The sequence below is a fragment of the Hoplias malabaricus genome, chromosome 1 (assembly GCF_029633855.1).
Source record: "Hoplias malabaricus isolate fHopMal1 chromosome 1, fHopMal1.hap1, whole genome shotgun sequence".
Classification (NCBI taxonomy): domain Eukaryota; kingdom Metazoa; phylum Chordata; class Actinopteri; order Characiformes; family Erythrinidae; genus Hoplias; species Hoplias malabaricus.
The window spans coordinates 80,154,649-80,181,593 of NC_089800.1; the positions used below are offsets into that span (position 1 = coordinate 80,154,649).

General features: G+C 45.3%; 1 protein-coding gene across 1 annotated transcript; it reads left to right on the top strand.

Annotated features, from left to right (window-relative positions):
• The first annotated feature begins 453 nt into the window (after positions 1-453).
• Positions 454-26,422, top strand: sptb (spectrin, beta, erythrocytic). The gene is made up of 36 exons (XM_066684663.1): positions 454-973; positions 5,269-5,420; positions 5,518-5,691; positions 7,175-7,281; positions 7,376-7,456; positions 7,553-7,668; positions 7,758-7,870; positions 7,956-8,143; positions 8,238-8,355; positions 8,718-8,876; positions 9,875-10,177; positions 10,295-10,445; positions 10,666-11,536; positions 12,546-12,683; positions 12,783-13,542; positions 14,204-14,406; positions 15,212-15,302; positions 15,398-15,544; positions 15,816-16,085; positions 16,512-16,736; positions 16,823-16,912; positions 17,016-17,300; positions 18,100-18,230; positions 18,314-18,518; positions 18,791-19,014; positions 19,182-19,332; positions 20,873-21,117; positions 21,204-21,342; positions 21,583-21,667; positions 21,759-21,955; positions 22,051-22,124; positions 22,205-22,268; positions 22,366-22,622; positions 23,208-23,381; positions 24,228-24,270; positions 24,370-26,422. Exons 1-36 carry the CDS (start codon positions 454-456, stop codon positions 24,550-24,552), a joined length of 7,434 nt encoding a protein of 2,477 aa, XP_066540760.1. The 3' UTR covers positions 24,553-26,422.
• Positions 26,423-26,945: the final 523 nt, after the last annotated feature.

Genomic DNA, 26,945 nt, shown 5'->3' on the forward strand with positions numbered 1-26,945 from the left:
ATTTGATTTAAAAAATCTAAATCAAAATGATTACAGATCTGCACCAAAGTAATTCATTTGTTTGAACTGAATTAATGTAATCGTGGTGAGGGCAACGTTTATACACCCCTTACAGTAGAGAATCAGTTTCAAACCACTTCACATTTGATGATGTCATTGTTTTTGTGTGTGTGTGTGAGAGAGAGAGAGAGAGAGAGAGAGAGAGAGAGAGAGAGAGAGAGAGAGAGATTACAGAAGGAAGGATGTAAGCACAGAAATATTATATGCATGAGTGGGGCGCTGGAGAACCACTCTGTTCCTCTCACTGCCTGGGAGAGGCAGAGGCATATCGCTCAGGAGTGAGAGAGAGAGAGAGAGAGAGAGAGGGCACAGTACAGTGGGAGTCAGATAGAGAAGGATAGTGGAAGGAGGGAAGCAGGACTCTCGGCACCTGTGGGACTTTCTTGGACGAGGATGAGCAGCCCGTGCCTGTTTCGCGCAGTGCCGGTCAACCAGAGCCGGCTACGGGAGGTCAAGCTCAGCCTGAAGACCAGCAGAGAGGCCAGCTCTATACGCTCCAATGTGGTGGCCCGAGAGATCAGCAGCCGGGCGTACTCTACCGGCAAAGAGGTGCCAGTACGGGTCGGCACTAACCCTAGCCGAAGCAGGAGCACCCCGCCAGTCTACAGGGCCCAGTGCCCCGACAGCAAGAGAGGGCCCAAGACCAACGGGGAGCACAAACCCCAGGTTCTGCCTGAGAGGAACGGCACCTTGCTGGACGTGCCACCAACCAAAGCTCCCCTGACCCTTTCTCCCTTCTCCTCTTCCACCTCCAACACCCCGAGACTCACCCGGCCCTCTCCTCAGCGCCCGCCTCATTCGTCTTCACCATCGTCTTCCTCCCAGGGCATGAGGCGTGCCCGCTGGCTGAGCTACAGCACCTCCAACATCTGCTTCAACTCAGTCTTGGATGGGAGATTTAGGCAACTTCAAGGTAGAGTCATCTCTCCGCTCAGTCCTGCCTCTCTCCATCCACTCCTCCACCTCCCTCTCTTCTGGGTGGTGCGAGAGAAGGGGAGGTGTACTCTTTTTGTAGCTGCTGATGTGGTTACTTTAGAGGGAGTAAACTGCTGTGCTTCCATGGTTTTTAAAAGTGCTCCAGTTGTTATGTTTATAATTCATTGCTGATGTGTTCTGAGCCTCTGCTCCAGTTGTTCACTGACTTTGCATTTAATATTTAATCGCTCTCTACAAATGTGTTTAATATATGATCCTGTAATCCACAGGGCGTGGGCACAAAGCCTTTATCATTTTGGTCGTTTCTTGTTTTGTTTCCACACTTCCACCATCTAGAGTTCACTCCCTTCGCACTCATTCATCTGTGTGTTATTCGATTATCTCTTCTCCTGCACTTAGTGCATGGTTTCACCTGCTGTTTCAGCTCTTACTCACATGATGTCTATATTAGAGACAGGTTCCGTGGTTAAACTAGTGACATTGGTGGGGACCTTTGAATCTACCACCCCCCACCCCCCACCACCACCATTGCCTGTTTTTGTTGTTTTATTTTCCTTAGATCTGTTATAAAACGATAAAGGACTGATATACAATGTATGCAATTCTACATGCTTTAAAAACGATTTTGAATAACTATTCATAATTTAATTAGTTCATTATATAACGTTAAATTAATGTTAAACTAATGTCATATTGGGCGACACGATGGCGCAGCAGGTAGTGTCACACAGATCTAAGGGACTTGGAGGTTGTGGGTTCGATTCCCGCTCCGGGTGACTGTCTGTGAGGAGCTGGTGTGTTCTCTCCGTGTACGCATGGGTTTCCTCCGGGTGCTCCGGTTTCCTCCCACAGTCCAAAAACGCACGTTGGTAGGTGGATTGGCGACTCAAAAGTGTTCGTAGGTGTGAGTGTGTGAGTGAATGTGTGGGTGTGTCTGTGTTGCCCTGTGAAGGACTGGCGCCCCCTCCAGGTTGTATTCCCGCCTTGCGCCCAATGATTCCAGGTCATTGGATAAGAGGTTACAGATAATGAATGAATGAATGATAATGTTATATTCATTTTCATTGCTACCGAGGATTTTAGCATGCTGTATGATGTGTGCCAAAGCCTAGCGTTGCCATTAACGTTTTTATGAGTAGTGAACTTGACTTTTAAGTGACTTACACATTTCTTTGAAAAAATAGCTCTAAATAGCTTCTAATTGTTTTTCCTGCTGTCCTCACTCGCTCTAGACACCCACAATGCACCTGAGTCTTGCACAGAAGTCTCACATAAGACTGGAAAGTTTTCCTTCAATTTTTGGTGCTGCTAACAACCAAACGTAGCTACAGAGCCTCACTTGACAGCAGGGAAAGGCATAGCCAATCACATTGGCCATGTGTGTTGTAGGGAGGCAGGACTTGAGTAGAGAACGTGATTTAACCATTTCTGCGACTCTAGGTTAATGAGATGTTGACAAATAGGTTTTTTTTTTTTGGATCACATTATTTAGTGGGGACAATTCAGTAATCGCTGGATATTGGTGGGGACACGTCACTCCCATCCATGCTAATTCTATGCCCTCAAAATATTCATTCATTCATTCATTATCTGTAACCCTTATCCAGTTCAGGGTCGCGGTGGGTCCAGAGCCTACCTGGAATCATTGGGTGCAAGGTGGGAATACACCCTGGAGGGGGCGCCAGTCCTTCACAGGGCAACACAGACACACACACACACACACATTCATTCACACACTCACACCTACAGCCACTTTTGAGTCGCCAATCCACCAACGTGTGTTTTTGGACTGTGGGAGGAAACCGGAGCACCCGGAGGAAACCCACGCAGACACAGGGAGAACACACCACACTCCTCACAGACAGTCACCCAGAGGAAAACCACGCAGACACAGGGAGAACACACCACACTCCTCACAGACAGTCACCTGGAGGAAACCCACGCAGACACAGGGAGAACACACCACACTCCTCACAGACAGTCACCCGGAGGAAACCCACGCAGACACAGGGAGAACACACCACACTCCTCACAGACAGTCACCCGGAGCGGGAATCAAACCTGTAAAGTAATTTAGATTACTTTGCTGAAGCAGCCCAGAATATCAAAAGTAAAAATTTTTTTTTCTGAATTTCCCAATTAATATTTAGCCATTACAACATGTTCTTTAAGTTACTTTTTAGGAATCATTTTGTGGCATTCAGGTGATCTGAAGGAATAAATATTGTATTTCGCACCTTAGTTTAAAGGTGGCTTTGCACCTTTAGCATGGCTTTGGTGCTCAAGAGGAGAGGCACCAGTTAAAGTTGCTATCTCTGGTTTTAATGCTGGACTGAGCAGCAATGAAATGTCTCTGCATCCCCATGCTGTAAAAGGTCACCTATAAAGAGGGAACAGAGTGTAGAGGGTGGGTCTTTTTCCTGTTATGATAATCATCCACACTCCACTCCCTGCTCTCATCATGCTGTGAGATGACCCCTATTTCCATTGCTACCATTGTAGCCTTAACATTTACCAGTAGACACCCTTAGACTCTGTGTCAAACTCCAGCCACTTCTGGTCAGTTCACCTTTATTTATTGAAACATTTTGGATCATTTAAATCCTTGCTCTGCCATTAGGCATCTAGCTGGACTTTTTAAACCCTGTGTCCACTCACTGTCCACTCTGTAAGACACTCCTCCCTCGTTGGTCCACCTTGTAGATGTAAAGTCAGAGACAGTAGCTCATCTGTCGCTGCACAGTGTGTGTTGGTCGTCCTCTAGTCCTTCATCAGTGACACAGGACGCTGTCGGCTGGATGTTTTTGGGCGGTGGACTATTCTCAGTCCAGACACTGAGGGGTTTAAAAAAATCCAGCAGCACTGGACAATGAGTGGGTTTTAATGTTACGGCAATTTGTTGTGAATAATAAAAGTATACGACTTAGGCACTGAATGGGACCAGGGCAAGTGCTGACTGTGGGAAAAGATACAGACTTGCATTGTACAGAGAAAGTCCATCAGTATAAATAATTCACTGCTCTGTCGCAGGGGCTTCGGAGGAGGTTTGAGACCAGCCCAAGCCCATGTGAACCTGAGGAGCGTTTAGACTCCCACTGAGGGAGTATTGTTAACAGAGTGTACATTGCTTCCCACTAGTGCTCAGGTGAGAGCACCCTGAGAGATGCACTGGTAAAATAATAAAAAATCAGTGACAGACTGATTAACTATAACCACTGAGGTCCTTCCCTTTATAATTTGATTCCCTTAACTGCGTGAGGGCGGCAACATAGTGATGCATTGTTCTGATGTTTTCAGGCGAGGCAGAGCACTCCACAGCACACAAAGACATTTCAGACATTATTTGCATGTTCTAATTGTCATGTCGTTTTCACGCATGGGCGGTTGAGGGCGGTGCGGCAGTCGTAGCGTGCTGCAGTTCGACTTCCCCTCTGAGGGAGAAGCAGGATCACACATGATTTATTCAGAGGCCAGGACTTTCTTTTGCTGGTGTAAAACTCTGCGTTCTTTTTTGGTGGAACAGGGCCATACATGACAGATACGGTCTGACTACACTGGAACACTGTTTTCCAGTAGCTGAAGGGAAGGGGAAAAGGGAGTAGGCTAATGTCTTGCTGCTCTCAAGGGTCTCGTGGAGCCCCGGCTTAAAAGCATCGGTCCTCGCTCTCTGTCTCTGTACCACGTTCTAATGCTTTCACTGCAACACTACCTTCCCTTTCTCCTCTCTCACTCTCACCTCCGTTCCCTGCATTTCTGGTGCTGCGAGGCCTGAATCATTTATAAAATACATCATTAAGCATGCAGTATTTTGAAGTGTTGTACAGGAGGGACAGGAATAAGGTGAAAATGAATGATGTCCAATAGATACATAACATAATGCACAGATAACTGTTTAACTGTTTGTAATTCATTTAAATCATCGTTTCAAAGAGTCCCCATATCTGACACGTGTGCACGTCTTTTGCTTCCAGACTCCACTGGAATCTGGAAATCACCTTCAGAGTGTTGCATTGATTTCCGTATGTATTCCCCCCTCTCTGGGAGCCACGGAGTTAAATGGTGGCCGGTAATAAACAGAGATGCCTTAAGGTTCATGACGTGAGCAATTCTCCTTGTGTTTAACAGTGAGAATTCCAAGTCTCCGTAGTCTTAATTTCATTAAAACGGTTTGAGGCCTGATAAACAAAGCCCTGCTCGCTGCATAACAGCTGCCACGGAAGTTCTTAAGTCTGTGTCAGAAAGGATGTGAACCCTTGTCCCTTTGTCCACCAGACGAGCGAGAGGCCGTGCAAAAGAAGACCTTCACAAAATGGGTGAACTCTATCCTGGCCAGGGTCAGCTGCCGGATTTCAGACCTCTACCTAGACCTGAGGGATGGGAGGATGCTCATCAGGCTTCTGGAGGTCCTTTCAGGGGAAAGGCTGGTGAGTATCAGCAGCTGGACCTGAGCTAAAATGAACAACACTGTAATACTAACACTGTTCTTCATACACTGACTCTCCGAATCTCTCTTGGATACAGCCCAAACCCACCAAAGGCCGAATGAGGATCCACTGCCTGGAGAACGTCGACAAGGCACTGCAATTTCTAAAAGAGCAGAGGGTTCATCTGGAGAACATGGGATCGCACGATATCGTAGATGGCAACCATCGCCTGATCCTGGGCCTCATCTGGACCATCATCCTTCGCTTCCAGGTGAAATGCTTCTTAGTTTGTACAACTGAAAGTTAAACATTATTTACTGATGTTGGACATGTACTGTGCACTCTCAGAAATAAAGGTAGGGTACAGGTGCATTACTGTCACTAAAGCTACAAACAGTGTAGGGTCCAGAAGGAGAGGGGGATCTCTGTAATCTTTCATTATACAACTGTGGAGAATAAAAGAACACAATAAAAGTCCTGGAGATGAAACGGGGCGAATGAAGTCAACACAACTTTAAAATAAACAATGAATATAGAATACAGTACATAATGATCCTTAACTAAAGGTACAGCATATGTTCCACTGAGGGTACCACCACAGAGACAATCTATTTGCTCAAAAAAAAAACATTAATATTAGAAAGAAAACAAACCCCATTATTCCAGTGAGTTTGGTACTGTGTGTGTGTGCAAAGAATACCCTATTTTTGTTTCTATTTATTGTAATTATATGAAATTATATAGGGCGGCATGTTGGTGCAGCAGGTAGTGTCGCAGTCACACAGCTCCAGGGTGACTGTCTGTGAGGAGTTGGTGTGTTCTCCCTGTGTCTGTGTGGGTTTCCTCCGGGTTCTCCGGTTTCCTCCCACAGTCCAAAAACACACGTTGCAGGTGGATTGGCGACTCAAAAGTGTCCGTAGGTGTGAGTGAATATGTGTGGGTGTGTCTGTGTTGCCCTGTGAAGGACTGGCGCCCCCTCCAGGGTGTATTCCCGCCTTGCGCCCAATGATTCCAGGTAGGCTCTGGACCCACCGCGACTCTGAATTGGATAAGCATTTACAGATAATGAATGAATAAATGAATGAATTAAATTATATAAAAAATCTTTAGGTGCCTAAGACTTTTGCACAGTGCTGAAAAGCTTCAACTGCATGTAGTAGCTAAAGACAATTAGCAATTCTCCCAGCAAGACTGGGCATGTAATACAACCCTCAAGCTACTCAGATGTATGCTCTAACGTTTACTGCTGTTTGTCCAGGCACCGGACTTATCTGGTGTTACAGTAAGACTCACAGCAACAAGATTTGTGTTTTGTGTCTTCTGATGTTCGGCACAGCTTGTATTTATTTTTAATCGCTCGATTTGACAGCCAGGGTATTTTTAGTTCAAACAATATTGTCCCCTGCATAATTCAACTCTCCAAAAAGGGGAAGGCAGAAAGAAGAGGAGAAAGAAGGAAGCAGTTGACTGTCTTTCTTCTGTCTGTATACCTCAGCGATACACGAACTGAAGAGAAAAAAATGGGCATGCCTATATTTAGCTCCCAAAGCCCATGCATCTCCACGAGCTGAAGCCTCACAGTCAATCAGATCGACTAATTAAACTGAAACTGTGGGAAACTATTCAGAATTAGGAGGAAGGCCTTATTGTTCTGGGCTGAGCGTGTGTGTTTAGTGTTTCTGCACACATCTCCGTGAGAAACATACATTAGCAGTACTGCATTATTAAAGATTAAAGATTCTTCTTAATCACAGATTCAAGACATTGTGGTGGAAACAGGAAAAGCAGACCAGACAGGAAAGCAGGAGACACGTTCGGCCAAAGATGCCCTGCTGCTGTGGTGCCAGATGAAGACAGCTGGGTAAAGCATTCTCAATATCACCAGCAGGAAAAAGATGCTGACATAGTGCGATGAAATCCTGGCTTGGTTAACTAGCGTTATTTTGTATTCCTAGGTACCCGAACATTAATATCACCAATTTTACCACAAGCTGGAAGGACGGCTTGGCTTTCAATGCCCTTATTCACAAACACAGGTGCTGGGAAACAGCTTGCAGATCTGTTTTATTATAATATATTTAACAAGCAAGGTGTCAACCTACTTTAATTCTCATCCTCTTGCTCTCCATTAGACCAGATCTGGTGGACTACGGCAACCTGCAGAGATCCAACCCAACCCATAATCTTCAGCAGGCTTTCAACGTGGCTGAGAGGAAACTTGGAGTTACTAAACTCCTGGACCCTGAAGGCAAGAAAAATACCCCGTAAAACCAAGACAACCCTTTTTTTCACAATACCTTCCTTTACAAGTTAACCTCTGTGATTTGTTTTTGTCAGATGTGTTCACTGAGAACCCAGATGAGAAGTCTATCATCACGTATGTCGTTGCGTTCTATCACTACTTCTCCAAGATGAAAGCTCTGGCGGTTGAGGGAAAGCGAGTTGGGAAGGTAAGAGGAGGCAACAAGGTTTGTAATGTCTTCATGTCTATATGCTTTCACACAAAATAAAAGCAAATACATTTTGACTTTCCAGGTGCTGGACCATGCCATTGAGACAGAGAAGATGATTGACAAGTATGAGACACTGTCCTCAGACCTCTTAACATGGATCGAACAGACCATCATTGTCCTAAACAACCGCAAACTTGCAAACTCTCTCAGTGGAGTCCAGCAGCAACTGCAAGCCTTCAACTCCTACCGCACTGTGGAGAAACCTCCCAAGTTAGTGCACCGAGAGATTTTTTAATAACTTTTTATTTTTGTATTCTTCTGGACCGTAACCTCTGATCACTCCACAATAACTCTTGATTCAAAGGTTCCAGGAGAAGGGCAACCTGGAGGTACTGCTCTTCACCATTCAGAGCAGGATGAGAGCCAACAACCAGAGGGTGTACACCCCCAAAGAAGGTGCACTGGTGTCAGACATCAACAGGGTGAGACACTGTTGCAGTTATAACCAATGTCTTTAATGGAACACTAGGTGGGTATTTATACCTTAAAATTACAGCTTCCGATCATTGTGATGCTCCATTGAGTTGTAATAGAGAGAATAGAGCCTCTGTCCTTGCTACTCTGGGCCCAGCACTGCAGAAACCGCACTATGTAACTTTTAGAAGAGGGTAGGAAACCATGCCCACCTCCCCTTTGATTTCAGGACAGTGCTGTAAAAGTAAATTACACTCTGCAACAGCAGGGGGAGCCCAGGAGCAAAAAATACAAAATCGTACCTTGTGTACCTTTAACTGAAATCTTGCCACTTGTTGTTGAACATATTTCATTTGTTTGCTTGGTCCAGGCGTGGGAGAGGCTGGAGCGGGCTGAGCACGACAGAGAGCGCGTGCTGAGAGATGAGCTCATCAGGCAGGAAAAGCTGGAGCAAATGGCCCGCCGCTTCGACAGGAAGGCTGCCATGAGAGAGACCTGGCTCCAGGAGAATCAGAGACTGGTCTCACAGGTGAGTTGTGTGATGAACATGTACATGCAAAAACAACTTTAAAGCACCTATGCATTGAGGCTGTGTTGTAGAAACCCTGTAAAAGTGGAGCAATGTCTTTTAAAGCAACATTAGGTAGTAATTTTACCTTAAAATTACAGTTTCAAAATCATTGTCATGCCCCACTGAGCTGTACCAGGGAGAATAAAGCCTCTGTTGTCACTACTATGGACTCAGCACTGCAGAAACTGCACTACGTACAGTGGTGTAAAAGTGAATTACACTCTGCAACTGTAGGGGGAGCCTGTGAGCAAAAATACCAAATACCACATTTTAGATCAACATTTTAATGAAATGTATTACAGTATTGAGACACAGACTCGCACATGGTGCTGCCATCCATCTGCGTTCACTGATTTTTAGTCCACTTTACACTGTACTGTACTGAAATATACCACATTATTCATCATGAAAGCAATGACTTGCCCCCTATTCTCACCCATCTCTCCGCTCATGATGCTAGCAAATGTCTGAAGGCTGCTGTGACAGATCTGGGCAGTGTGCATTCTTGTCTGAAGTTTAGTTAAAAAAAAAATAAAGGGTTCAGGAGGAACACAAAACAGAAGTGTCACAAAAGGGTTTCAAACCATTTTTACTGTCAGTAAAACATTGCTAAAATGTGGAGGAGAACTGCAAACTTTTCTAAGAACAGAATCTAGTATTCAGCAGTAAATGATAAAGTTTCATAAATAAAAAATAAGGAGTGACACTATGTAATCTACCCGTGTCCCTCCGGGTTTCCTCCCACGGTCCAAAAATTGGCGACTCAAAAGTGTCCATAGATGACATGAATGTGTGAGTGTGTTTTGCTCTGTGAAGGACTGGTGCCCCCATCAGGGTGTGTTCCTGCCTTGTGCCCAGTGATTCCGGGTACGTTCCGGACCCACCGCCACCCTAAGTGCTTACAGACAATGAATGAAAAAAAAACCTATTAATAATGTGTACATTTTCTCTTATAGGACAACTTTGGGTATGATCTTCCAGCCGTAGAAGCAGCCAAGAAGAAGCATGATGCCATAGAGACAGACATTGCTGCCTATGAAGAACGTGTCCAAGCTCTTGTGGCCTTGTCTAAAGAGCTGGAGGCGGAGAGGTACCACGACGCTAAACGTATTGATGCAAGGAAAGACAACATTCTGAGACTGTGGGACTACCTCCAGGAGCTTCTGAGAGCTCGCAGGGGCCGCCTGGAGAAGAACCTCACTCTGCAGAGGATCTTCCAGGAGATGCTTTACATCATTAATTGGATGGATGAGATTAAGGTGTAAACACTGTTCTGGGATCATGTTGTATCTCTCTTTTGCAGAGTTTTTCCTGTTTATATGCTTTCATGCATTCGTCCGCTATGGTTTCTGTTTGTAACAGTTATTTCTCTACAGGTCCGTCTCCTGTCCCCTGATTTTGGGAAGCACTTGCTGGAGGTGGAAGATCTTCTGCAGAAGCATGCTCTACTGGAGGCCGACATCGCTGTGCAGGCAGACAGAGTGCGATCTGCAAACGCAGCGGCTCTCAAGTTTGCAAACGGAGACAGTGAGTAGAACAGACCTCCTAAATGTTTTCTTTTACTCTTGACTCACTTGCTGTTAACATCAAAGCAACTATACTTGTTATTTATTTAGTTGTGGTGGATATAACTCAACTAAACCCAGTGCAGGGTTTGTGTAGAGTAAAATATTAATGCAGTAGCCCACATGTAAAGTATTCACAAGCCTTTGACCTTCTGATAATTACTGTTTCCTGTCTCACCCAGGCTACAAACCCTGCGACCCACAAGTGATCCGAGACAGGGTACATCACTTGGACCTTTGCTACAAGGAGCTGTGTGCCCTCGCTGCCCAGCGCAAGGCCCGTCTGGAGCAGTCTCGCCGCCTCTGGAACTTCTTCTGGGAGATTGCGGAACTGGAGAGCTGGATCCGAGAGAAGGAGCACATATTCTCTTCACTTGACTACGGCAAGGACCTGACCAGTGTGCTGGTATTGCAGAGTAAACACAGTGCCTTTGAAGATGAGCTGGGGGCACGGCGTGATCACCTGAAACAGGTGATGGCTGAGGGTGAGAGTATGGTGACATCCAAACACCTTGGTGCTCCTAAGGTGCAGCAGCGTATGGATGATGTACAGAGACAGTGGCAGCAGCTGGAGGAGCTGGCTGCTTTCCGCAAGCAGAACATCCAGGACACCCAGCGTTTCTTCCAGTTCCAGGGAGATGCTGACGATCTTAAGGCATGGTTGGTGGAAGCCATGAGGCAGATGAGCAGTGACGACGTTGGGCATGATGAGTACACCACGCAGAGGCTGCTCAAGAGGCATCGTGTACTGAGGGATGAGGCAGCTAAGAATGGCGCCACCATCGACACCCTGAGCAAGCAAGCGAATTCCCTACCTGAGGAGCTGAAGAACACACCAGACATCCAGAGACGACTGAAGGACGTCAGGGATCTGTACATGGAGCTGCTGTCTCTGTCAGATCTGAGGCAGAAGAAGCTGGATGACACTATGGCACTGTACACCATTTTCAGCGAGACAGATGCCTGTGAGCTCTGGATGGGGCAGAAGGAGACATGGCTTGTGGGGTTGGAGACACCAGAAAAGTTGGAGGATCTAGAGGTGGTTCAGAACAGGTACATGAGTGGGGTGAGGGAGTGGGTAGTGAGGTAATTAGTGCTTCTTATCTTAGGAGTATAGGGAATTGCAAACAGTCAACAAAAATCCAGGAAGCACATAGCAGTCATTGCATATGGAGAATGACATGGGGGTAAGGTGTTGGCTTTTATTAAATCGAAACGACTAGGTAGGGTTTATACCTTAAAATTACTGCTTCAAAACCTTTGTTATGCTTCACTGAGCTATAAATACAACCTCTGTTGTTGCTCCAGGCTCAGCATAGCAGAAACTGCACTATGTACATTTATTTATTATATTAATTTTTTATAAAATGATACAATATAAAATATTTGCTACATGATTAGATGTACACAGGTAAAAAAGTAATAAGAACATTTTGGCAGAGGGTCTGAGAACACCCCTTGATTTCAGAAAAGTGCTGTAAAATAATAATGATGAATAATACATCTCCAATGGTAGGTGGAGTCCAGGAACAAAAAATATCAGATCTTCTCTACCTGTTTCTTTAAAATTCCACCCATCTATCCATTGTCTACAATTTATCTGGGTCCAGGTCGTGGTGGAAGCAGTCTGAGTTATGAAACCCAGACCTCTCTCTGCCTAGCCCCCTCTTCCAGCTCCTCCAGGGAGGATACCGAGGTGTTTCCAGGCCAGTCGAGACATATAATTTGTGTTCTGTGTTTAAAGTGTGTTCTGGGTCTTCCCTGGGGTCTCCTCCCAATGAGGACATGCCCAAAACACCTCATCAGGAAGCACCCGGAACCAGATGCCCGAACCACTTTAACCGCCTCCTCTCGACGTGGAGGAGCAGCAGCTTCTCTCCGGGTCTCTCCCGGATGTCCGAACTCCTCACCATATCCCCACCATTCCCCCTGATGAATACTCACTTCAGCTGCTCGTACCCACGATTTCATTCTTTTGGTCATTACCCAAAGCTCATGACCATAGGTGAGGGTTGTCTTTTAAAGTTGAAGGTAATAAATTATAATTCTCCTGTGTTGTTAGGTTAAGCATTCTTGCGCAAGAGATGGGCAACATGCAGACGAGGGTAGACAACGTCAACAAAGCAGCCAAGCAACTGGAGGACAGCAGACACCCACGATCAAAGGAAGTGAAGGATTGTCAGACTCGTCTAAATAAAAGGTAAAACCATTGCCTACACACTGACTTTTAAGATATAGGTTCAGTTCTTGTAAGTAACATCTTGTGAGTAACTTTAACATTGCATCGTTCCCCTCATAGGTGGGAGGCATTTAAGGCAATGGTAGAAGACAAAAAGCACAAGGTAGATTCCGCACTCAGTCTGCACAACTACGGGCTCGAATGTGATGAGACCGGGACATGGATCAAGGACAAGACACGGGTAATTGAATCCACACAAGACCTCGGGAATGACCTGGCTGCGGTCATGACCATCCAAAGGAAGCTTTTTGGAATAGAAAGGGACCTAGCCGCTATCCAGGATAAGCTGGACTTCCTCCATGATGAGGCCCAGACACTTGTTAAGGATCATCCGGAGCATGCCGCTGATATTCTGGCCCGACAAGCAGAGTTAGACATGGCTTGGGACACTTTGAAGCAAACACTAAAGGCCAGGGAGGACTCCCTTGGTGAAGTGAGTAAGCTCCAGACCTTCCTGCAAGATATGGATGACTTCCAAGCCTGGCTTTTCAAGACTCAAAAGGCCATTGCTTCGGAGGAGATGCCTACAAGTCTCCCGGAGGCAGAGGAGCTCCTGAGCCTCCACGATGCAGTGAAAGGAGACATGGATGGCCATGAAGAGGACTACCACCGCGTAAGAGACACTGGAGCATCTGTGACTCAAGGTCAAGAAGACGACCCTCAGTATCAGCAGCTGGAACAGAGACTAAAAGGCCTGGACAAGGGCTGGGACGAGCTGCACAAGATTTGGGACAGTCGTAAGAACTTTCTGGACCAGGGTCTGGGCTTCCAGCAGTTTTTGAGAGATGCTAAACAAGCTGAAACTATCTTAAACAACCAGGTACGTATCACCAGTTGATAGCATGAGTAAGTAACTCACACCCACAGACTTATGAGGGTGAGCCAAAAATGATCCACACTCTGGATGTAGAATTTATTTAAATCAACTTTCAGAAAAGAAAAATGCATAATTTTTTACATAATCTCATTGCCTTTCAACACACTTTGTCCATCTGTCAACAAGCTTTTGAATTCCTTCATAAATAATGTTTTAGGCTGAACTGCAAGTCACAAATGCACCGCTGTCTTCACCTCTTCCTCAGACGTGACTTCGTTCTTGTAGGGCTTCTTTCAGGGACTGAAGAGGTGATAGTCTAATGGGACATGGTCAAGACAATAGGGCAGATGATTTAACAACTCAGAACAAAGTTATTGGACAGCACAGACAGTATGGGCAGCGGTGTACGGACATGCATTTTCATGCAACAGCACATTGCCCTTGGACAGCAGTCAGAAAGTTAGGCTTCAGCTCTTTTTTGTTGTTCCTTTTTCCTGATAATGTTCCAATTCTGGCCCTTGTCAATCCCAGAAATCCAGGTGACGTTTTTTCTTGGTCTGTGGTTGAGGATGTTTCCAGAGTAACCAGAGTGCGTATAATTTTTGGTTCACTTTTGTATATAGTAAGTAGGCCATATCAGGATGGTTTTGTTTATATTTACTAGGAATACACTCTAGCCCACCTGGACCAGCCTGACACCCTGGATGGGGCAGAGAAGGCCTTGAAGAAGCATGAGGACTTTGTAAGTACTATGGATGCTAACGAGGACAAGATTGTGATGACACTGGAAGGAGGTCAGAGACAAGTGGACAGTGGAAACCTTTACTCACCAAAGGTCAAGGAGAAGATGGACTCCATCCAAGACAGGTCAGAGCATTACTGAGCAATGACAGGCACACACTTTGTTCGCAGATCTCCACTGACCACACAGGAGCACTTTGTTGTTCTACAAATACAGACTGCATTCTAGCTGTTGCCCTTCATACAGGGTTAGCCCCTATGGGCAGTGAATGTACACAATGGTTAAAACTCCAGGCAGCACTGCTGTGTCTGATCCACTCGTACCAGGGCATCACACATTAACACAGCACCAACACGTCAGTGCAACTGCAGCACTGAGAATGATCCACCACCCAAATAATATCCTACCTTCCATGTGCTGGTCCTGTGGGGTCCTGTCCTAGATAAAAATAAAAATAAAGCTGATAAAATGGAAAGTGTAGTAACACAGAGATTGCGTAATTTTATTTCCAATGTGTATGTAATTTAAACAGTACTGCTCTGAAAGTGTCCATAGATTTTTCCTTCAGCGTCTGGGGTTAGTTGAATGATGCCTGACTGATCTTTTAACTGTTGCCTGGTCAGCACTGATACAGAAGCATTAGGCATTAAAGTGGAAGCCTATATTTTCTCCTTAAGTGGGAGGCATCTGCTGTTCTAAGAGATGGGCGCCTGTTCCGGTGGGTATTGATCTCATAGTAAGAGTGCAGCTCTGTAAGAGCAGAGCATTACTCTGTAAACGGTGAAGCCTCTCTACTGCGAGCCTGGAAGAAGGCTGAGGTCAGGTTTGTGTTTATTAACAATTAATATAAGACTGTGTATGTACATGAGATTTATTTTTCCTCTAATCTGAAAAAGTGCCTTTAATAAATTTGTATGTGTGTTTTTTCAGGTTTGAGAAAAACCGGGATAAAGCGAAGGAAGTCTCTGGAAAACTCAAAGACAACAGAGACCTGCAGCATTTTCTACAGAACACTCAGGATGTAGGTGGAAGTTTCTTCGTGTTCAGGTCAAATATAAATGATACAGTCATTATAATTTAATGTGTGTCAACCTATCTCCATTTTGCATTGTCCAGCTTACTCTATGGATAAATGAGAAGATGCTGACTGCTCAGGACACCTCCTATGATGAGGCTCGCAACCTCCACAGCAAATGGCAGAAACACCAGGCCTTCATGGCTGAGCTGGCATCCAACAAGGACTGGCTCAAGAGTATTGACCAGGTACTTGACTGAAGCCCAGTGTAACAGCACAAATGCTACTTCATTCAATGCTACTTCAATGTTTTTCTTCATCATTTAAGGTGGAACTGGAAATTTACAGCTAACTACTGAGATATCAGCTTATATTTGCAATGTTTTATGGTTGTTATAAAGAGTCATAATACATTAAAACTTCATTAAATTAAGATAATACAATGGTTCTGTGGGTTTTTAAAGAAGAAAATACTGACATTTGTGGGTTTCTCTAAATTTAACATTGCTGCTTCTTTAGGAGGGTGAAGAGCTGATGGCATCCAAGCCCCAGTATGAGCCCATTGTGAAGGAGCGCCTGACTAAACTTCACGATTTGTGGGATAAGCTGGAACAGACGACACAAGAGAAGGCCCGGCTCCTGTTCGATGCAAACCGTTCTGAGCTGCTTGATCAGAGCTTGGCTGACCTGAAGAAATGGCTCGCTAATCTGCAGCAGCAGCTCCAAGGCGACGTGGATGAGGAAGTGAAAGATCTCACCAGTGCCAATATCCTGCTAAAGAAGCATCAGGTACACGTTCACACCCTTCTTTGAATATCAATAACATTCACACTCTTATTCCAGGATAAAAGAAACATTTAGGGTGTTTAGCCCTCTCTTAAATTTCAGACATAGTGGCCTGAAATTCAGCTGTCACCATTTGCCATAACCTTGCTGATAGAGGGGTCCCAGCGCATGCATAAACATGCTGTGCAAAATTAAATACATCAGTAGGAACAAACCTCTCTGTAGAACTACTGCACAAGCCTTTCTGTCCTGGGGGAGGCGCTGTGTTTTAGAGTGAGCGCAAGTGTTACTCTGAGTGCTGTAGCAGACAGTTCTGACCCATGTGGTTTTTCATCATAAGAAAGATAAACACAGTCGATATGTGCACTATATTCCTGTTCATGAGTTCTGTTGTTCAGACTGACCATTTACACTGTGTGTATTTTGCAGATGACTGAGAATCAAGTGAGAGATCGGGCCCGGGAGCTGGAGGAGCTGCAGGATGCAGTGCAGCAGCATGCCCCCCTAAGAGAAGACCAGCCAGAGGTGGAGGCTGAGCAGCAAGCCCTTCAGATGGACTTTCAGCAGCTTCTCACACCTCTGGCCCAGCGCAAAGGCAAACTGGAGGCAGCCAAAGCTGTGTATCAGTTCTACCGGGACCTAGCAGATGAAACTGTGAGTTTGAATTCACTTACCGAGTTGATGTGCTCATTTGAAGGCACTCACGATTGACCTCTTCCTCTTGTCACCTCTTGTTACAGCTCTGGGTTGAGGAGAGACTGCCCATGGCTATGTCACAGGAGCATGGAAACAACCTTCAGACAGTCCAGCTTCTTCTGAAGAAGAATCAGGTGAACTGCTTCCTTCATTTCCAGCATTCAGCTTCAGTTCTGTGGTGCCACAGCAGTTTAAACTTTGATCTTGCCTGTATTAACTCTCCTTGTCCAAGCGCAGACTCTCCAGAAAGAGATTGAAGGTCACCAGCCACGTGTTGACGAGGTGCTGGAACGTGGTCGGCGCATGATGGCAGCTGCAGAGGGAAGTCCAGAAGCTGAGAACATGTCTGAGGAAATTAAGAAGTTGGAGGAGGCATGGGCACGGCTGCAGGACGAGATGGATAAGCGACGAGCTCGGCTCCACGGCTCCAACGAAGCCCAGCAGTACTATGCAGATGCAGATGAAGCCGAAGCCTGGATTGGCGAGCAGGAGCTTTACATGATTGCTGATGAAAAAGCAAAGGTGAGCTTGTTAAGGAAGCCAGCATTGGTAGCAGGATGACACAGGTATCTGTAACATCTGTCTAGTGTCAGCAGCCAGAGAACCTGAACAGCGGGATGTGTAGATACTGTGCAATAGTGCGAAAAATACGTGGATATAAGACATTTTGGGCTGTGCATAATCTTCTGCTTATATTTCTGTAGGCAGCATATTCTAATACACTACAGTTAGCTCACCCACTGTTTTATTCAAACAACTGTATCTATAAAAGTACACTATGGCAGCACATTTCGACAAGGTAGCACAACTTGTCAGAAGTGGACATTTACTCACAAAGACAAACATAAACATTAAAACACTTCACTCCAACAAACAGCAATAAACGACAAACACTAAAACTACAACAAGCGCTTATTAAGGGTCATATGACATGCTCAGGGCTCACAGGTGCATGACGTGGCTAAAGGACAAGACAGAAAAACACGTAACAAGCTAAACCCCTGCAACAGTCAAACTCTCCATTCAAATCTAACCTTTAAAACTGTCATCTGTTTGATTTGTCTGCTGTCTCGTACTTACACTTTCATTCATAATGTAACCAGCATCTTTATGTCACTGGAACGTGATTGGGTTAGATATAAAAAACAATGTATTATTATTAAATACATTGAAGCTAAGCAGGACAGGGTCTGGCCAGCACTTGGATAAGAAAACCTTCATAAAAGCTTTTGCAGTGTGCTTCAAAACCTTTTAAACAGTACATTATGCTTCAAAGATCACTCTGTTTGGGTCCATGGTCACTGTCCCCTTTGCTCTGCAGGATGAGCAGAGTGCCATGGTCCTGCTGAAGAGACACTTGATTCTGAAGCAGGCTGTGGATGACTATGCAGACTCCATCCAGAAGCTGGCTGACCGTGCTCAGAAGATGTTGGCTGAGGAGCATCCAGAAGGGTACGCTGCACTGAGTGTGGTGTCTACAGTAATATCATCGTTATCACAACTCCTTGGTTCATGTTTGATGTGTATTCCTACAGGGAGTCGATCATCCGGAGGCAGGGGCAGGTGGATAAACAGTACGCAGGGTTGAAGGAGCTGGCGGAGGATCGCAGGAGGAAACTCGACCACACCTACCATCACTTCCTGCTAAGTCGGGAGGTGGAGGATCTGGAGCAGTGGATTGCTGAGCGTGACGTGGTGGCTTCATCGCAGGAGATGGGCCAAGACCTCGACCATGTCACGGTACTGCAGAACACACACACACACACAAACACACTCATACAAACAATGCATCTAAGATGGTGTATCTCAAACTGTGGTACATGAAGCATCCTGATGCCAAATGACTGCAGTCATGAAAGTGTACTACGTTCATTGAAAATAATTAAAAATGCAAAGTTTTCATAAATAAATGACACAGTGCTTTCAGGATTTTAATTCAATTCATTGTGTTTTTCATTAAAATTTCATAATTCACTGTTGTATTTTTCTAATATTTACTTCCATGCTCTCAGACCCTGAGAGATAAGTTCAGGGAGTTTGCGAGAGACACTGGGACTGTGGGACAGGAGCGGGTGGACACTGTGAACCAGATCATCGATGAGCTGATACAGGCCGGCCACAGTGAATCATTTACCTTGGCTGAATGGAAGGACGGTGTGAACGAGAGCTGGGCTGATCTCCTGGAGCTTATCGACACACGCAATCAGCTCCTCACCTCCTCCTACGACATCCTTAAGTGAGTTGTTTTTTTATTATTTTCAGGCTGTTTCAAAGACGAGGTGTCATGCAAAGAGTCTTACTTGCCTAGTGTTTCATTTCACATCTATGCAGCAGACAGTTAACGAAAGACTGCCAGGTACATTTTCTCCTCAGGAATTAATTCTAATCTGTCTACTTGTCCAGGTACTTTGATGATGGAAAAGAGCTGGTAGCACAGATCCAAGAGAAACACAATGAGATTCCTGAAGATCTGGGAGAGGATTTCAGCAAAGCGGAATCTTTCCATCGCATGCACGCCGCCTTTGAGAGAGACATCAGCACCCTGGGCAAACAGGTAGAGTACTCAGCTACCTCAGCACCACCGCCATCAGCTTCCTTCTTCTGCTTTCCTTTTGGCCTCACAAAGCTGGAAAGTAATTGTGGCCTGAGCCACTGTCTGCGCCCTAATTTCCAACCCAGGAGAACTTCAACCCAGGAGGCAGATTGGAGCAGAGACCTGAGCTGTTTGAACATAGACTGTGTAACTGCTTTCACTGTCTCATTACCTGTCAGTATCCTCCTTTTGTAACGCACCGGCGAGGGATGCTCTGTCAGGTGTATTCTATGATGAGGGATGCACTGACAGATGTATATATAGACATCTAGGGAGAGTTGAGGGAGAGGAAGAAAGAGGAAGAGAGGGGCCCTGCGTATTTCCATATGGCTTCTGAGTTGAAGTTGTTGCTTGGGAAAGGGTCACTGAAAGGTGACAATAATAACTGGAGAGAATATATTGTTTCTTTTTTTACAAAAATTGTAAAAAAATTTTTTACATAAACAGACATGTAAAAAAGGGTGTCATATATAAGAACAAATGTTTATGAAGATGTTTCCCAGGGCAGCAACCAGAAGAAGCAAATATGGAGACTACGCCTGGCCCCGAATATTCAGATATATTTACAAAAAAGCATGGCAAAGCTACAGTTCATTTTGTCAGCTTAACACCTCAAATTAGAACACCTTTATGAAGCTGTGGTTTATTCGTGTACACTCTCATGCCCTTAGTGGCACCATGTAGGGCATAAGTTAAGGAAGAACTCAGCGAGTGGAGCCATGCTGGGAACCAGAGTGCAGCTTTAATTTTAAAGCAGGCATTAAGCGCTGGTTTTCTGAATAATAGTTAGCCCCAAATACTTGGGTACTAAAACAACACACTTAAAATGTCAGCTTTGTTCCTGAAATTTTATTTAAAAAATGACTTAATCTGTGTATACTCTGCATCCTTAGTTAGTGAGCTAATGAGCAGGTCAGCGAGCGTAGGTAGCGAGCGAGAAAGAGATTTTAAAGCAGGGGTCGGAAGCAGCTTTTGTTAATGACAACAGTATACACCAGGCCACTCTCGAATATTCACAGAATATTCCGGCTTAAGCTCCGAAGCCCTAAAAATGGCATTCAGGACAGCCCTAATGAACACTTCAGAAAACTAGGGTCTGTATGTGGGTTGTGTAGGCTTGTAATGCAAGTGGCACGTTGGTGTTGTGTAGTGTGTAACGCCACTGACTTCAAAATGGCAGACCTGAGTTGAGTTCCCCGAATGGCTACACCAGTAAGAATCATTGGGCAGGACTCCTAATGGACTCCTACTGGAGAAAAGAGTCTGCTAAATGACCAGCCTAGTAAGATCTGTATATACAAACAATAAAATCCTTTAGGGGATTACCAGAATAGACAGAAATCTGTAACGTGAAAGAATACATCGCTGTTTTTCACCGCAGAAGCACTGTGTGTTGTGTAAAGACCCAGACATAGTGAATGAAAGTAATCCAAGTATGATGACATCACTACACATCAGTCTCTCTCTCTCTCTCTCTGTCTCTTTCTTTGTCTCTGTGCAGGTCCACCAGTTCCAGGAGACTGCAACTCGCCTTTTTGCCCAGTATGCTGGTGATCAGGCTGTGGCCATCCAGACAACAGAGAAGGAGGTGGTAGATGCCTGGAAGGGTCTCCTCGCGGCCTGTGCGGGAAGGCGGAGACAGCTGGAGGAGACTGCTAGCAAGTTCCGCTTCTTCACCATGGTTAGGGACCTATTGGCCTGGATGGAAAGCATCATCCAGCAGATAGAAACCCAGGAGAAACCCAGGTGAGATGAATGTTTTACAAGAGGGATCATGTTTTTACAAGTTGTTACGCAGTGTTTGAATTCTTTCTCACTTTTCACACCTCCAGAGATGTGTCATCAGTGGAGTTATTAATGAAGTACCACCAAGGGATCCGCGCGGAGATTGAGACACGCGAGCCAAAATTCAACAACTGTGTGGAATTAGGTCGAACGCTTCTGGCACGGAAACACAAAGACTCAGACGAGGTGAGAAGACCAGGAGCTTTGCTCAGGTTTAAAGAGGGCGTCTGAAGTAGCGTTGCCCATATTAAATAAAATAATAATAATAATAATAATAATAATAATAATAAATAAAAAACAATATAATAACAAAGCTGAAAAAGACTTTTACCTTGTTTCTGTTTCTGAGGGTGAACTGTCCTTTCCTGAACTTTAATGCCATGCATCCAGAAAGCAGTTTTTAAAATACCTGTGTATCTCCCATAGATTAAAGAGAAGCTGTTGCAGCTGATAGAGAAGAGGAATGAAATGATGCTGAAGTGGGATGACAGATGGGACTGGCTTAGACTGCGTATGCATTTTTACATTGTGTCTCTGTGCATACTTACACTTAACACAGGTGCACACAGGGTTCCACTAACCAAAGCACTGTCTCCCCCTAGTGCTGGAGACCTGCCAGTTTGCTCGGGATGCGTCTGTGGCCGAGGCCTGGCTCATCGCTCAGGAGCCTTATGTAGCCAGCAGGGACCTGGGCCAGACTGTGGATGAGGTGGAGAAGCTTCTCAAGAGGCACGAGGCCTTTGAGAAGTCCACAGCCACTTGGGAGGAGCGCTTCTCTGCACTGGAACGTCTCACGACGGTAAGTGGCCATACAGACCTGACATTCAAAGTCTTATAACACAGCAAAGTATCTTCAGGCAATGTGAGACATGTCATCTTATTGTTTTTCCCTAGCTGGAGCTGCTTGAGATCAGGAAGCGGCAGCTTGAGATACAACAGTACATGCAGGAGGAGGAAAAGGAGAGCAGGTAACCACAGCGCTCAAACACCTTCACAGTTCCTCAGTGCCTCAGTTTTATATTTCTCACCACTTACCTCTGGACCGCAGGAAAGAAGACACAGGCTTTGCTGAGGAGTCCTCACAACTCTACACAACGGAAGAGCAAACTCTGGTGAGTGTGTGAAGATACTCATCTTTCCTTGTTATTTCACTGCAGTCTTTTTTTCCTCTCAATGTGCATCTTTAATCCCACTCCATTTTTTTTTCAGTCTGGCCAGGAAGCAGTGGAGCCTAGTTCGGGTCATGGGGATGGCACAGCAGGGGATACAACGTTGCCGGTCATTTCTGAACTTCAGGAGAGTGGCTCCATGGAACTGGATCCTTCCACATCTATCCAGGTCACCAAGGAAGCCGAGCGAGCTGCTACTCTCCCTGTGGAGCCTCCACGACTTCAGGCAACCCTGCTGGAGGGAACGCTAGCCCGTAAACATGAGATGGAAGGACCCAACAAAAAGGCAACCAACAGGTGATTAATACCAGCTGTAATCAGGTTTGCCAGTTATTGTGCAGCCTCCAGCCCCTAGTGGCCGTACCAGGATAGAAATCAACATGCGTAATTCACTTTATCTAACTCTGGTGATAGAGGAGACCTGGCATGTGTATGCTCACACTGTGCAGAGAGCAATAAATCAAACCAGAGTCAAAGCAGCTGTTTGTGTGCTCCATGCCTCCTCCCACTGTAGAAATTATGCTATGCACAAGGCTTTCTGTTCTGTTGGAGGCACCATGTTTGATTTTGAGAGAGTGTGAGGCTTTATTCAGAACTGACCCCTGTTGTGTTTAATCAGAGATAAACGATTCAGAGATAAAAGTCCATATGTTCATTATATTCCCATTCCTATGTTCTGACCATTTCTGCACCCAGCAAAATAAACATCTGACATTGTCCAGCTTAGTTTAACCGGTCCATTACAAACACAGACATGACTCAGTAACCGTCACACGGTTAACAGAGGACAGGAGATGTTGAGGCTGATGTGGCCAACACTACGAAAGAGACGGGGAAAGTGAAGCCGCAAATGAATTGATCTGAACATTGTTCTTGTCTCAGGTCCTGGAATAACATCTACTGCGTGTTAAAACCTGGGCAGCTCTGGGCCTACAAGGACGCCAAGAGCTTCAGTCATGGCGTCACATTCCACGGTGAAGACCCGCTGTCACTCAGCAATGCTACATGTGAGGTGCTCACCGGTTACAAGAAGAAGAAGCAGGTGTTTAAATTGCGGTAAGGATCTCAGCAGCTGATATTTTAATTATAATAATAATAATATTTATGTGATTAGCACATGGGCGGCATGGTGACATAGCAGGTAGTGTCTCCCTGTGTCTGCGTGGGTTTCCTCCGGGTGACTGTCTCTGATGAGTGTGGTGTGTTCTCCCTGTGTCTCTGTGGGTTTCCTCCAGGTGACTGTCTGTGAGGAGTGTGGTGTGTTCTCCCTGTGTCTGCGTGGGTTTCCTCCGGGTGACTGTCTCTGATGGTTGTGGTGTGTTCTCCCTGTGTCTGCGTGGGTTTCCTCCGGGTGACTGTCTGTGAGGAGTGTGGTGTGTTCTCCCTGTGTCTGTGTGGGTTTCCTCCGGGTGACTGTCTCTGATGAGTGTAGTGTGTTCTCCCTGTGTCTGTGTGGGTTTCCTCCGGGTGACTGTCTGTGAGGAGTGAGGTGTGTTCTCCCTGTGTCTGTGTGGGTTTCCTCCGGGTGCTCCGGTTTCCTCCCACAATCCAAAAACACACGTTGGTAGGTGGATTGGCAGCTCAAAAGTGTCCGTAGGTGTGAGTGTGTGAGTGAATGTGTGGGTGTGTGTCGCCCAGTGATTCCGGGTAGGCTCCGGACCCACTGCGACCCTGAACTGGATAAGTGGGTAACTGTGGAAGTGGAAAATAAATCAGGTACCAGGGACCAAAAAGTGAGTAGAGTCAAGTAGAGCAGGAGTAGGTACCATGCAGTGGAAAAGCACCATCTGAAATGTTTTCCTGTAGTGTAACATTATGCTGAGCTGTGCTCAGAAATACTGTCCGACAGCTTTGCTTTATTCTGAAACCTGAACTGACCGTCAGCTGTTCTGTGTCTCTCAGGCTCGGAGACGGGAGTGAGTACCTGTTCCAGTGTAAAGACGAGGTCAGTTCATCATCCACTGGCTCGATTGAAAGTCCACTCAACTTTAGAAATGAGCCAGCACTCAGTCTTTTAACTGTGATTTCCTGTGTTCTTCCACAGGACGAGCTGCAGACGTGGACCCAGGCCATAGAGAAAGCAGCGCAGCCTGATACAGACGAGCCAACAGCAGGACCCTCAGAGCCTCGAGCCCGCAGCCTCCCTCCACAATCCTCTTCCACCATCCCAGAGGCCCCCAAGAAGGACAAGGAGAAGAGGTTCAGTTTGTTCACCAAGAAGAAGTGAAACCTCAATCATCCTGGACCTCAGAGAGAACAACTAGAGACAGATAGGACACTGTGGGCAGGTGGAGAGATTAATATATATATATATATATTTTTTACAGTGTATTAATTTGTACGACTATGACACTCCTGCCTGTCTGCGTGTAAGGTCCACTTGTTTTCACTGGCGGGCGAGTTCATCCCCAGAAAGCAGTGGGCTAAACCTTCCCAGAATTTTGCTTTGACTGCAACTGAAGCAGGACACGGAGGATTAGAGAAGCCAGGCAGCAGCAGCGAAATCCTGGAGAAGATTTTGAAGTCTATTTCTGCCACCTCTTATTTTCTTTTACATTTTTATCCTAAAATAGAAACCAGAATCACTTTTTATCCAAATAAAAACACCAGAATGCTGTGTTCACACTCAACCAAAGATTGTACATTTTATTCCTGTTGTTTTCATTACTTGATTTTCTTTGGTGCATGCTTTCCTAATATCATGTAGTATATTTTAATCACAAAATAATCTTTGTTTTGGGGTCAATTTGCCTTATATTCTTCCAGATAATGGTTGCAAAATGTGATACTGTGCTATTTGTTTTGGAACTTAGGATTGGACATTAGAGTGTTTGTTGTAAATGCTGTTTAGATGTGCTGAGGTTTAGCTGTGTGTCACGGGGGAACACTGGTCTGCTTGTGATGCCACATCCAGCCCCCAGACTCCCGGGGTTACTCTGGAGCTCCAGCCTGGTGGTCTCCGTTTACATACCCCCACTGGCGAGCCGATGGTGGTCTCTCGGGATTGTGTGTTCAGGTCCACAGGGTGCGAGGCACTCACTCGCTTAAGGGCAAGGCCACCCCGTTCCTCCAGGTTGAAGTACCCTTCTTTTGAGTTTGAGTTCCTGCGAGTCCAGGGGGCTGAACCTGTGGTAGCACCGGTTATCCTCCATGACACTGTAAGGTTTGGTTTATACACTGTGCACTACTGTATAGAATTAGCACAGATGCAGTAAGCACAGTGGGCAGTTTGTTTTTAATTTAACAGCGATGGCTTTTCTTCCTTTAGCGCATTAATAATGGAGTGAGTTCTGAACTGATGTATGTTTTTAAACTGGTTTAACATATGTTTTTAAAGCAGAAGATAGAAGGATATTAAATATATTCCAGAACTTCCAGTATACACAAACCTGTGTTTTTCTAATGCATGAATGGATGTGTTTGTTTAATATGGTGCTATGAGATTATACATACCATGTTTTACCCTCTCATACCTCTCAAGCTCTTTGGTCTGGTGGTCGAGGATGTGGCTTGGCATGAGCTGTTAAGACAGTGAGCGAAAGCATGTGTCGTAATCTTCATCATTTTTGTTGTCTTTACCAACCTTTTAATATTATATTATGTGAAGTCTTGCAAATAGAATTGTTTGATTTCTTTGCTCTATTCTGTTCAGCCGTTGGCACGTGGCCATCCCAGATTAAAATCCTGCAGAATGTATATTGACAGAAGGTGTAAGGTCTGTATGAATGTAATTACAGTGGAATGTAATAGAAGAGGAAAGGAAGACATCTCTAGAAGGAGTGTTAATGTTGTACAGTTAATGGTAAATAACTCTGTCACAAATAAGCTGGAATGCTTCTTACATGTCTTTCAGTCACTAGTGTATTACATAGATGCTTGTCCCTCCCTGCAGTCCAATCAGTCCATGTCTAGATTAATTATCATTTCTATCTTTGTGAAAAGGGGAATGGGTTTCTAATGAAGGTGGTGTCGTTTTTTTAAAGATCTGTGAAATGCGGAGATCCGTGTCTGTCACTTCGGGGTTGAACTTGATGCACAAGCCGTGTTCCGTCGGCTGAGGGCGTGGAGAGGGGACATTTACTAAATCAATAAATATTTTGCAGTTCAGAATCTCACTTCTCTTGTTCAGAATTTCTTGAAAGGCACAGTCTGACACACGTAAAAATATCTGTGTTTCCATCAAAGATAGGATTCCACTGTGGGACTCCACAGGTGTGAATGTGAGTGACTGGGTGAATGTGTGAAACTGCACTCAGGTGAATGTGTGTGTGTGTGAGAGAGAGTGACTGGGTGAATGTGAGAAACTGTCCACAGTGTGTGTGTGTGTGTGAGAGAGAGACTGGGTGAGTGTGTGTGTGTGTGTGTGTGTGTGTGAGAGAGAGAGAGAGAGAGAGAGAGAGAGAGAGAGAGAGAGAGAGAGAGAGAGAGAGACTGGGTAATAATTGCTATTAAGTTTATTACCATTTTAAAAAAATAGGAAAAACTGCTATATACAGAGTACAGTGTTGTCTCCCTTTTTAATGACACTTTGAGGACCACCAAATTATTTGACACATTTCATCTGGGCTTAAGTTATCTGGCAAAGACCCCCAGTTTCTCTCACCCTAGAGGCAGGTGCCC